At 44.3% G+C, this 12398-nt stretch overlaps 1 protein-coding gene across 6 annotated transcripts in view; it reads right to left on the reverse strand.

The window, feature by feature from the left end:
• CLASRP (CLK4 associating serine/arginine rich protein) overlaps positions 1–12398 on the reverse strand; it is a 93554-nt gene that overhangs the window by 29705 nt on the left and 51451 nt on the right. For 2 of the 6 annotated variants that reach the window (XM_085896592.1, XM_085896590.1), the window contains exons 14-20: positions 7177–7365; positions 6322–6361; positions 6006–6066; positions 5596–5654; positions 4584–4630; positions 2996–3090; positions 2765–2795 (exon numbers count right to left, since the gene is read on the reverse strand). In XM_085896592.1, coding sequence (XP_085752718.1) covers positions 2765–2795; positions 2996–3090; positions 4584–4630; positions 5596–5654; positions 6006–6066; positions 6322–6361; positions 7177–7365 — 522 coding nt within the window. Of the gene's footprint in view, positions 1–2764; positions 2796–2995; positions 3091–4583; positions 4631–5595; positions 5655–6005; positions 6067–6317; positions 6362–7176; positions 7366–12398 lie in introns of those variants that run through there. The other 4 variants (XM_085896593.1, XM_085896591.1, XR_015061987.1 and 1 more) reach the window with 3 other exon arrangements.

Raw genomic sequence — 12398 nt, forward strand, 5'->3', positions numbered from 1 at the left:
TGACCGGTGTTACCTCAATTATCATTGGGGTCAGCTTATTGGACACAGCTACAGCAACTCCTTGGGTATGGTAACCATCAGAGCGACCAGACCAATAGTAGGTGTAACCACCCACCATTATCTTGCCGCAATCCGGTCTCCGAACCTCAGAGAGAGCTGCAATCCCGATGTCCAAACGCTTGAGCTCAGATGATAACAGAGACAGGTGATCATCCTCTCTTAGGGATAGGACATTCCAGGCACCCACCCGAAGGGACCGCCTCAGGTTAACCCAAGGAGACCGCAGTCTGGTGGACGACACCTCAGCACCACTCCGACACACTCTCCCGCAATCTGACCCAGGGATGTCACCCCGTGGTTTCCCTCCTATCAAAGATTGGGGGTCCCGAAGGCTTTGCCCCAATCCCGTTATCCGGTGAGCTGCCCTGCGAAGGGAAGCTGCACAGGAGGTACTCCCACGGAGTGGGTTTTCAGATTTTTTTGCGTTTTTGCGTTTTGCGGAGGCCGGAGTGCAAATCCTGCCACCAACCTCCTAATAAGAAGTGACCCAACTGCAGGAGGACGTCCGCAAACACAGTTGGGCACTAGATATGGATGGCCGTTGGCTCACAAGGAGCTCCTCCGCCCTTTGACAGGTTTTGTTTTTAATCCTGCTGGGTGTCCATATCCAAACACCCTCCTCACCAGAAAACCTGGTGGGGGAGACGGTTTAGTCGCCGACAACCCAACCATGGAACAGGTTAGTACAGGTTTACATGGTACCTGTAGCAGGTCACAGATCGAACCTGGACCTGACCTGACTACTGGCAAGCATCTGTTTTACCTTTTTTGTTGATGGTAGAATGATTAAGCCAGATCGACGAATCATTTTGTATGCACTGGGTGATATGTTGTGAAGCTGCATTGCGAAAATCATAGTATCAGTATCAAATCGGCGACGATCGAGTGGTTTGAACATAAGATGCAGCTGCGACAGAAGAAGGTGAAATGAGGAAGCTCATGTGCCTCAGTGTAAGTGACAAAGAAAAAGCTTTGGAATGCCTCAGGAGGCAAGAAAAGCTCTCCAACTAGTGATAGACAATAGACAGACATAGTTGTAAAAGGCATAGTGTTGTGACATGCATATAATGTTTATGTAATATGATATATGACAATAAATATCAAAGTTTGACAGCTCTACACACTTGCATCTTATTACAATCAGCCATCTCTCACCGTTTATGAGTTAGACACAAAAAACGGGCAAAAAATACCAAAATTCAGTAATTTGACCTTGAAATATGACCTTTTGACCTTGAAGATGACCTCAGGTGGTGTTGAGAATGACACTATTGCACTCGCCGTCCTCAAAAACCCCTATTTGGATCCCGAGATCGTGTCTCTAGCCCTTCGAGAAGTCATTTTATCCCCGGAATCAAGTTAATCCTTCAGACTCAAGTTACAAACCCCGAGATCGTGAGGTTCCATTCCTTCTCTATAGGAGTCTATGGTAAAATCCCATTTCCCTCCAGGTCATCCAAGTAGGCAGTGAACTGCATTCTCATGCCATCCCCATCGCTACTTGGAATCTTTCTTTTTTACCCCCATTAACCCTCCCCAACCGAACCCATCCCATCTTATTTGCAGGTTACTGCATTTTGTCCCCTCGACCCTTTTCTTTTATCCTGTTTACTCATTCACCCGCTCGCTTGTCATGTCCAATCATTGCTCCATTATCAGTTCACAACCTTTTTACCCTCAGTCACCTCGCCTTTCCATGAGAATCAATAATGCATTGACAAAAAGGTTAAAATCCCATATACTGTGTTGGTTTGTCTGTGATCAACCAATGTGGCAGTGCACCGCACATTTTCATTGCCCTTTTGGATGAGCATCTTCTTTCCCCATCACCATGGATGAGCCTCATGGCAGGATGTACTGGCTAACAAGGTTGGGTAATCATCCACACAAATCGAAAGCTAAATCACTGTTTTTACCTCAACCACCGAAGGTGGACGGAGGTTATGTTTTCACCACTGTCCGTCTTTGAGCAGAATATCTCAAAAAGTTGTGGATGGATTCGGACAAAACTTGGTGGACAGGTTGCATGTGTGACAAGGAGAAATAGGTTAGATTTTGGTGAAGATCGGGATCCGGATATAAGAATTATATAAGTGATTCATCACCATTGAGAGATAAGGCCAAAAACGGAATATAGCACAATATTTCGAAAAGTTGTGGATGGATTACAACAAAACTTGGTGCATGAGTTGGTTCGGTGATGAGAACAAGTCGATTAGATTTTGGTTCAGGTCCCGATCCCAGATCTGGCCAATCAGTGAGATAGAAAACGGACACTGTTCAGCCTGGTGGAGGTACACGCTCTTCCAAGTTCCGTTGTAGTCTTCCAAGTTTTTTTTTCTTGCACTCTTTCTGCTGTTCTTATCTTACATCACCGGTCACATTACCAGCATATTTTGTGAACCTCAGCTGTTTCTGTCAAAATAAATTACTGCCTACTATGTTTTGATCCTGATAATAGGATTTGGGTGTACGTTGATGAAGTACAAGGAATTTCATGATGATTATAACAATAACAAAGTAAAGATTAGATTATTACAAAGCACTTTACTCTCTCAAACATAACAAAGATGAATTGAAATTGTTGAGAGAAATTGACCAGCAGAAGCTCTGCAAATCGGTGTAACAGGCATTTGAATCCAACTCAATCGACAGAACTCTGAGGTTTTCACGTCATACAACAGAAAAAAAGAGGAAATATTACCGTCTCGAGGAAGAGCTGTATTCTCGACCTGCGAAACAGAAGAAGCAGAAAAAGTCAGATTTATGATGCCAAGGGGCAGAGAGCAACATTTTCACATTGCAAGGAACTTCTTCTTAATAAAACCTTAAATGTCATGAAGGTTAGGCAACAGTTCATAAAAGCGACAAAACGAAGAAATAACAGCTCGGCACGAAGATCAAGTCAACATTCCAAAGCATTTAGTTTCCTTACCACGCCATGAAGGAGAATTCTGTCCTTTCCTGTAGTCACGAGATTCCCACTCCTCATAATCTTCAAAGTCCTCCCATTCCTCACGCTCTCTCTCCCTTCACAAAGATAGAATGGCATAATGGCTTTTACACCCACACATCTTTGTGCAATGTTTTGGAATAACATGAGTCATTGATTATGCATGTAGTGTCTGATCCACATGATAAAAAGTCAAAAGGTGATTTTATTTTGTGGTAATATATTTACATCCACCATCGACCCACAGCAAAGCTCAACCAATTTCAACCCTCAACCGCGCGTCCGCTCCACCATCAACCGCGCGTCCGCTTACACCCTCAACCGCGCGTCCGCTTACACCCTCAACCGCGCGTCCGCTTACACCCTCAACCGCGCGTCCGCTTACACCCTCAACCGCGCGTCCGCTTACACCCTCAACCGCGCGTCCGCTTACACCCTCAACCGCGCGTCCGCTTACACCCTCAACCGCGCGTCCGCTTACACCCTCAACCGCGCGTCCGCTTACACCCTCAACCGCGCGTCCGCTTACACCCTCAACCGCGCGTCCGCTTACACCCTCAACCGCGCGTCCGCTTACACCCTCAACCGCGCGTCCGCTTACACCCTCAACCGCGCGTCCGCTAACACCCTCAACAGCGCGTCCCCTTACACCCTCAACAGCGCGTCCGCTTACACCCTCAACCGCGCGTCCGCTTACACCCTCAACCGGGCATCCGCTTACACCCTCAACCGCGCGTCCGCTTACACCCTCAACCGCGCGTCCGCTTACACCCTCAACCGGGCATCCGCTTCCACCATCAACCGCGCGTCCGCTTACACCCTCAACCGGGCATCCGCTTACACTCAACCGCGCGTCCGCTTACACCCTCAACTGCGCATTCGCTTATACCCTCAACCATGCGTCTATTTCCATCCTCAACCGTGCGTCCGCTTACACCTTCAACTGTGCGTCCACTTACACCCTAAACGTGCATCTGCTTACACCCTCAACGTGCATCCACTTACCTTTCTCAACGTGCATCTGCTTACACCCTCAACCACGCGTCCGCTTACACCCTCAACCGCATGTCCACTTACACCCTCCACCGGACGTCCGCTTACACGCTCAACCGTGCGTCCACTTACACCCTGAACCGCGCGTCCACTTACACCCTCAACCGCACGTCCGCTTACACCCTCAACCGTGCGTCCACTTACACCCTGAACCGCGCGTCCACTTACACCCTCAACCACGCGTTCATTTCCACCCTCAACCGTGCGTCCGCTTACATGTTCAACCTAACGTCCGCTTACACCCTCAACGTGCATTCGCTTACACCCTCAACCAAGCGTCCGCTTACACCCTCAACCACGCGTTCACTTACACCCTCAACCACGCGTCCGCTTACACCCTCAACCACGCGTCCGCTTACACCCTCAACCACGCGTCCGCTTACACCCTCAACCGCGCGTCCGCTTACACCCTCAACCACGCGTCCACTTACACCCTCAACCGAACATCCCCTTCAACCCCAGACATCCATCCATGAGGTTCCATTCTCAGCACCCAATCCCAAATTGAACTTCTTACTTCTGCCTCATCTTCCGGGCCATTGCTCTCAACTCATCCTCCCTCTCCTGAAAGAGAAGTGGAAGGTGTCAGCAATACTCTCTTATTTAACAACCAAAATAAAGTTGTTGTTTTTTTGTCTGTACTCCAAACACGTTTGAAATGTGGTCTACACATTATTATTATTAGCGTATCTGGAATTGGAATTCCAGATAAGGTATTGTCACCGTGCACCGTCCATCTGTTTGTCTCTTGCTTTGACTTCTCCAGCCACACTGCTGAAATTTGGCAGAAAAGTTCCGCTCCTGACTGGTATCAGGGTTTGCAAAGCTCGTTCCAGTCACGTGACTCAAAGTAGGTCAAAATGGCGGACTTTGTACATTTCTTCAAAAATCTTCTTCTCCAGACTCAGCAGTCAGAATGCTACGAAATTTGGATTACATTAGGCCAGGGTAGGGATGTTAAATTGCAGAGGTCGGGTCGACCACAGGACCGGAAGTGTCTCAAAATCGGCGGCTTGGTAAATTTTTGGGAAAATCGTATAAATTCCTTTAAAAATCACTTCTCCAGACCAACCATTCAGAATGCTTCCAAGTTTGGGTGACAACATTAGGACAAGGTCCTGATGTTAAATTGCCAAGGTAATGCTGATCATGTGACCAGAAGTGTGTCAAAATAGTGGCCTTATTAAATTTTTGGTAAAAATCATGTAAAGTTCTTCAAAAAATTTCTTCTCCAGACCAACCAGTCAGAATGCTACCAAGTTTGGGTGACAACATTAGGACAGGGCCCAGATAAGCTCCAGGTTCAGTGATCCTATTTTTATGATACACATTGATGAATCGCCCTGCCCGCACAACACCGGGAAGACAGCTTAGAGCTGAGTTGACATTAGAATCAAAGGTAGACAGCTCAGAGGAGAGTTAGGCCTAGCCCTGTACTGGATATGAGTGTTAAAAGTGAAGATCTCATTACACAACTTTCTGCACATCAAGAACACTTTTCAAAGAGTTCCTGTGAGATGCAAATCTACCTGTCGTTGGTGCAACAGCTGCAACTGCTTCTCTTGAGCCGCTTTCTTGTCTGCTTTGTCTGCACAACGAAGAGAAAGAAGTATGTTCGAAGGGTTGGAACAGGAAAGGAAAAAGGTTTCATGCAAAGGAAGAAAATGGAGAGATATGCAGTGAAAAGGCACGGAATAAAGCTGAAAGATAAATGTGAAAGGATTTAAAATATGGAAGGGACGAGAGATAATTTTAGAACATAAAAGGTAGTAGAACAGAGGATTGCACTGTGGTCATGAGTTGGCAGATGGAGAGCGAATGGACACGGAGGTTGAGAGTGGCAAGAAGGTCTAGGGGTTAAAGGAGCTAGAGAATGGATTAAAGGAAAGGTGGGTTGGTGTGGTTGGGTTGGGGAGGGGGGTTATGGAGTTAAACTTACACTGCTTGCTCAGCGCTTTCTGCATCTTGAGTTTCAGACGTTCTTGGGGAGTAATCTTTGGCTGCAAAATGAAAGTTTACATTGAATTCATAGGCATTCAATATTATTTTCCTAATAGTGCACAACATGAAGCAGAGAACAAATGAGTCAATTTGTAATCAAAACATTCTTAAGATAAAAAGGTTAGGATGTCAAAATGTCGAATGTTTGTTCTTGACGTCCACTGCAAAGGGGAGTGGGAAAGAAAGGAAAACAGAATCGATAGGAATGACAACGAGTGTGATAAAAACGAAGGCGAGCAGTAATTCTTACTGACTTTGGAAGCTCCCGCCTCTTTACCGACCGCCGTTTCAGGCCTGAGAAAGAACAGGATGCAAAGGAGATGAGATGATGAACATAAAACAGAAATGGAGTTTATTCACAAAAAAAAAAGAGAGAACGTTTAAGAGATGCTTTAATGTGAAACATTTATGCGCTGATGCCGTGCCTCTGCTACCAGCACACTGGTACTCATTTTGCAGACCTCGAAAGGATGACAGGCTGAGTTAACCCTACCTCGTGTTAATTCAACGGCCTGACAGAGGCTTGAACTCAAAACCCTGGGATGTTAAGCCAACACAAGGCCTAATACATGAACGATAAAAGCAAATCACTTTATTTAAATTCCATCATTGCCATTCCTTCATTTATTTTTCCACAGACACTTTGTAAATGAAAGCAATTGAACATATTTGGAAAGGATTACATCACTGAGTGATTAGCCCGACGATGTCGTTACAGGGATTCGGGCCGCCGCGTGATCTTATTGACGGCAGCAGTACCGTCTTTACTTTTATAAAATTTAGTTTTTAGTAAGTGAAAAAAACAATGGGATAAATGGCATCATGGGATTAAGGTAAGAAATAGGAGGGGGGGGTAGGATGTCTTTATCGAGCATTATGTAATATTTTAGGGGATGTCTGTTGAAGTGTTTCGGAGCGTTCTGGGGCGGGGGCGAGGGGTAGATTTGGGCAAAAAATGTGTTACGTACTTTTTGAATGGCCCCAAAGAGGTATTTTATGAAGTATATATTATATTATATTATATTATAAGGGGTGTTACCCTAAGAGGTAAGTGAGGGTGTGTTTGTAACAAAGACCATGTCCAAAGCAGGTTTCCAGGTGGTACTCACTTTTTCAGCTTGAGTGCCGCTGCTTCGGATGTAGAAACGGCCTTGCTTCCGGGGGACACACTTCGCGTCCGCAAGCTGCGGCTGCGGCTGCGGCTACGCCCGTTGCGGCCGGGACTGTGTCTCCTCGGGTGCGGGTCACCACGCGACCGCTCTGCCGAGGCGGAACGGCTCCGACGTCGGTCATGGTTTCTGCATCAGTATGAGGAGCATACAAATTTGCATTTGGACATTTTTGATCATCTGTTTTTTTTTTGCTTCCATACCAAGTGTCCATTTTAAGCATTCAATGTTCACGTGCTGCAGTTTGTAACAGGGGGTAAACATTTTTTAACAGGTCACTGCCAGGCTGAAGTGCTGGCATCATTACAAACTGTCGTTGGGCCCGTATACATTGCATTGCCTCAACCATTGAGGGATCTATATCAATGTTTAGGCTGAGAAATGTCTTATCACTGTAAATAACTTGCATTTCATCCTTTTTTTCTTCTGTATATTCCTGTTAACACATTTCTTATTTTGCCTGAACAAAGTTTTACTTTAGTTGCAGCAGGAGCATTCCAAGAGTCGACCTGTGCAGGCCCTTTGCTTTGAAAACTGCATGCTATGATAAATCACGAGACAAAATAATATATTTAGCTGTTATCGATACAATATCGTATCAAGGGTTGTTGGACTCCCCTTTCTCGGTGTGAGAATTGCCCACACCTGCAAATGATTTGGATAACCTTGAAAATAAACAGAGTACTGTAAAGGAATTCAAAGAGCAATTATATTGCTAAGTTTCAAAAGAGGAAGGTGAAGTGGCTGCAGAGAGCGAGCATCTTCAACAAGACAATTCTAACTATCCTATCCTCAAACCATCCATGGGTAACATCATCATGAAATGAACGATGAAAGGCAAGAGGAACCGTGACCAGGCGGACAAATGAGACACACCTCGAGATCGAAGAGAGTCCTCCAAGATTGTAAGATGGCATACAGATGTTATTGCTGTGAATCAAGGACAAGCATACGTGCATGTGTCATGCTTTATTCTAAAGGGTTCCTGTTGTAGGAGAATAATAAAAATGATACTGTTGGTAAGTTAATAACACTGGTCTACAAAAATAGTTTGTTTTTTCTTGCATGGACTTGTGGAAACTGTTTTTGGCTGCTGAATCCAAATCTGAGCTCAGATTTGCTCTATCACATCAAGTTTTTGTGCTATCTGTCTGCTCCATATTCATGGATTTTTACAAAAGTTGACCATCCAGTCTGGCAATCTTGTTGGGGATAAAACAGCAAAAGCTTGATTATTCCGAGTACCCGCAGCTGTAAACAGCCCCTATGGTAAACAGCCTGCCATGAGCAAAGTGGAGTTATTGTCTGATTCTCTTAAAAGAATAAACGTATGCATCAGTAGTTTACGTCTATGACGTATTTGTGATTTGCAGCTGTGAAGACGACCTAATCTGCTGTTAAGACAACCTATTCTCACGAGACGTGAGCATTACTGTATTACGCGATTCTCAGTGGGCGGGCACAGCTGACTCAGTGGGGTTGTTTATACTGGTACTTTACACTGTAAACTAACTGTAAACCCGAGGAGACTGTAAACTAGCTATGTCTACACCTTCAAAGAGAAGAAAGTGCTGTAACGACCCAGATATCTTCTGCTATATCTGTGGATGCTTCACCTCAGCACCTCAAACACGCAACATCACTACATTCGTCAAGAGAGTGTCTACATGCCTACTTTAAAGTACCGCTTGGAGACCAGGACAAAAACTGGGCCTCTCATGAAGTATGCACGACTTGTGTCGAAACTCTGAGATCATGGTCTCAAGGAAAGAATGCTAAGCTCAAGTTTGGAGAGAACCAAAAAACCACCGAGATGACTGCTACTTCTGCCTTGTAAATGTCAAAGGATTCAATAAGAAAAACAAGAAATACATGAATTACCCCAGCATACCCTCTGCTATATGGCCAGTTCCTCATTGTGACAAAATACCTGTACCTGTTTTTACCGAGCTCGCAGAGATTGATGAGGAAGCACTTACTTCATCCAATGATGATGATGAAGAAGCAGATGCAGAGTACAAGCCATTGGATTCGTTTTTTGATCAACCTTCTCTGTGTAGTCAGCCTGAATCGAATGATCTGATCCGAGATTTGAATTTGCCAAAACAATCTGCTGAGTTGTTAACTTTCAGACTGCTAAGAAAAACCTCAAACCTGGCACAAGTGTCTCATTTTATCTCAATAGAGAGGCAGAACTGAGGAAGTACTTCCACTCTGATGGTCAACTTGTATACTGCAATGATGTTGAAGGGCTTCTTCTCACTATGGGATTGCCTGCGTATCATTCAAGTGAGTGGAGACTCTTTATTGACAGTTCAAAAAGAAGTTTGAAATGTGTTTTACTTCACAATGGGAACATCTATGGATCCATCCCTATTGGACACTCAGTGACCCTGAAGGAGAAGTATGCAAACATCAAGGTTGTACTTGAACGATTGAAGTACCACGATCATGAATGGTTGATCTGTGTGGATTTGAAAATGGTGAACTTCCTTTTGGGGTAACAAGGAGGTTACACCAAATACCCTTGCTTCCTATGCTACTGGGACAGTGGGGCGAAGGAGGAGCACTGGGTGCGAAAGGAATGGCCATCAAGGAATAGTCTGATACCTGGTGACAAGAACATCATTAATGAACCATTGGTTGATCGGAAAAATATCACCCTTCCACCATTGCACATCAAACTCGATCTGATGAAGCAGTTTGTTAAAGCTCTTGATCACACTGGAGACTGCTTTGGCTACATATGTTCAAACTTTCCGAGTCTTAGCGACGAGAAGAAAAAAGCAGGGATATTCGACGGACCTCAGATCAGAACATTACTCAAGGACCCACACTTCGTTACGGCGATGACCGCTGTCAAAGCTCGAGCATGGAATGCATTCACTAATGTGGTGCAGAATTTTCTTGGGAACAAGAAAGATGACAACTACCGAGAGATTGTGGAGGAGCTGCTCCTCAGTCTGCGAGCGCTGGGGGTGCAGAATGAGCATCAAGGTGCACTACTTGCACAGTCACCTGAGCGAGTTTCCAGATAACCTTGGAGGTGTAAGCGAGGAACAGGGTGAACGTTTCCATCAAGACATTAAAGTGATGGAAGAACGTTATCAAGGTCGTTGGGACTCAAATATGATGGCAGATTACTGCTGGAGTTTGATGAGGGATGTGCCAGATGCTGTACATAAGAGATTGTCCACCAAGAGGAGGTTTACTATGTTGTAATACGATTACACCTGTGCCTTTGGATACTTACGCTTTCAAGTACCGGTACTCATTTTGTTATATTCGCATATTTTTGCATTTATTGCTGCATTTTGAATGTCGTGAAAAGTCACAAAACTCAGAAAAATGCTTTGAGCTTGAGTGATGCCTTGTATTTAAGTGATATACACCATGTTAAGGGGAACTTTTTCCGCCTATATATTTAACTTAGTTTAGTGAAATTTGTAAACTTTTCATTCATTAAAAATATCGAGAAAATGTGTAAAAATATGTGCAAGCAAGCATGGATTATATGTTAATGTATGATTAAATATTGTAATTGAAGTTAGGTACCTTTCATTGTAAACATTTTTGCATCTATCGATCTTCTAATGCAACAGTGTTTTTCAACTTCGAGTGTAAAATTGCTGTTTTCTCAAAAATAATGATTTTTTCATAGTTCAAAAACCTGATGTGACAGGCAAAAACTAATGACAGATTTGGATTCAGCACCCAAAAGTTAGCTCGAATCCGTTGTAAAACCCCATGCAAGAGAAATCGTGTTGACCAGTGTTATTAATTTACTTGGAACAAAAATTCATGTCTCCATTTCATCACAATATGCACACTTTGAAATATGAAATTTTGAAATATGAAATTTCATCACAATATGCCCAGTAGTCTTTCCAGGAGTGAAGAGGAAGAAGCGGGACTTCAAGCTTCAATGTCGTGGTTACAACAGTACGACAGCAAGAACCCTTGAGAATAAAGTGTGATGGACCCCGAAGGAACACACAAAACTATATACAGTACTGTACAATTCATACTTGTTGAAGCAATATACTCTACCAGTGAAAAGTTTTAGAACACCCCCATTTTTTAAGAAATTTAAGCAGTTTAATGTTTCAATGTACAGCACTCTGAAATTAAAGCACAGAACAAATAAACAATTGCAGATAAAAAAGAAATCATGGAATAGTTTTGTTGAACAAAGTTTAATCTAAATTTTTGACTCGTCAAAGTCGCCACCTTTTACAGATATAACAGCCGAACAGACTCGTGGCATTCTTTGTACAATGGAAATCAAATATTGTTCGGAAAGTTCTTCCCAACATTGTTACAGAAGTTCCAACAAATGTGTTGCACTTGTAGGTTGCTTTGCTTTCACCCTTCTGTCCAGTTCATCCCAAACCAGCTCGATGGGGTTTAAGTCTGGAGACTGTGCTGGCCATTCCATGATTTGAAGCCGACCGCCTTGTTATTTTCTTCTAAGGTAGTTCTGACATAGCCTGGAGGTATGTTTTGGGTCGTTATCTTACTGTAGGATGAACCCCTGACCAACTCGGCTAGACCAGAGGGTATTGCATGGTGCTGCAAAATGCTGTGCCAGTCCTTTTGGTTCAGGGTGCCAGTCACTCTGTGCAAGTCTCCGACTCTGGATCCAGCAAAAGAGCCCCAGATCATCACGCTTCCTCCTCCATGTTTGACAGTTGGTGTCACACACTGAGGAACCATCCTTTCGTCTACTCAACGGTGTACAAAAACCCTGCGTGATGAACCCAAGATTTCAAATTTTGATTCATCGGTCAATATGACCTTCTTCCAGTTTTCAGTAGTCCACTGATGGTGCTTCATGGCCCAGGCAAGCCTCTTTTTCTTATTTTGCCATCTTAGCAATGGCTTTCTTACTGCCACTTGACCTGTCAAACCTGCAGCTCGAAGTCTTCTCTTCACAGTTCAAACTAAGACTTCCTTACTTCGACCAGTGTTGAGCTGTGCTTGAAGCTGCTGTCCCGTGAGCCACCTATCACGCAAGCTGTCGACTCTCAGAAACTTGTCTTCTGATTGTGTTGTGGATTTGGGTCTGCCAGACCTCTTCCTGTCAGAGTTTCCTCCAGTTTCCAAGTGCCTTTTGATGGTGTAGGAAACTGTACTCACTGACACCTTGGCTACCTTTGCAA

This window comes from Eptatretus burgeri, chromosome 9, assembly GCF_056783735.1.
Source record: "Eptatretus burgeri isolate ZD-2024b chromosome 9, Ebu_testis_v1, whole genome shotgun sequence".
NCBI classification, from domain to species: domain Eukaryota; kingdom Metazoa; phylum Chordata; class Myxini; order Myxiniformes; family Myxinidae; genus Eptatretus; species Eptatretus burgeri.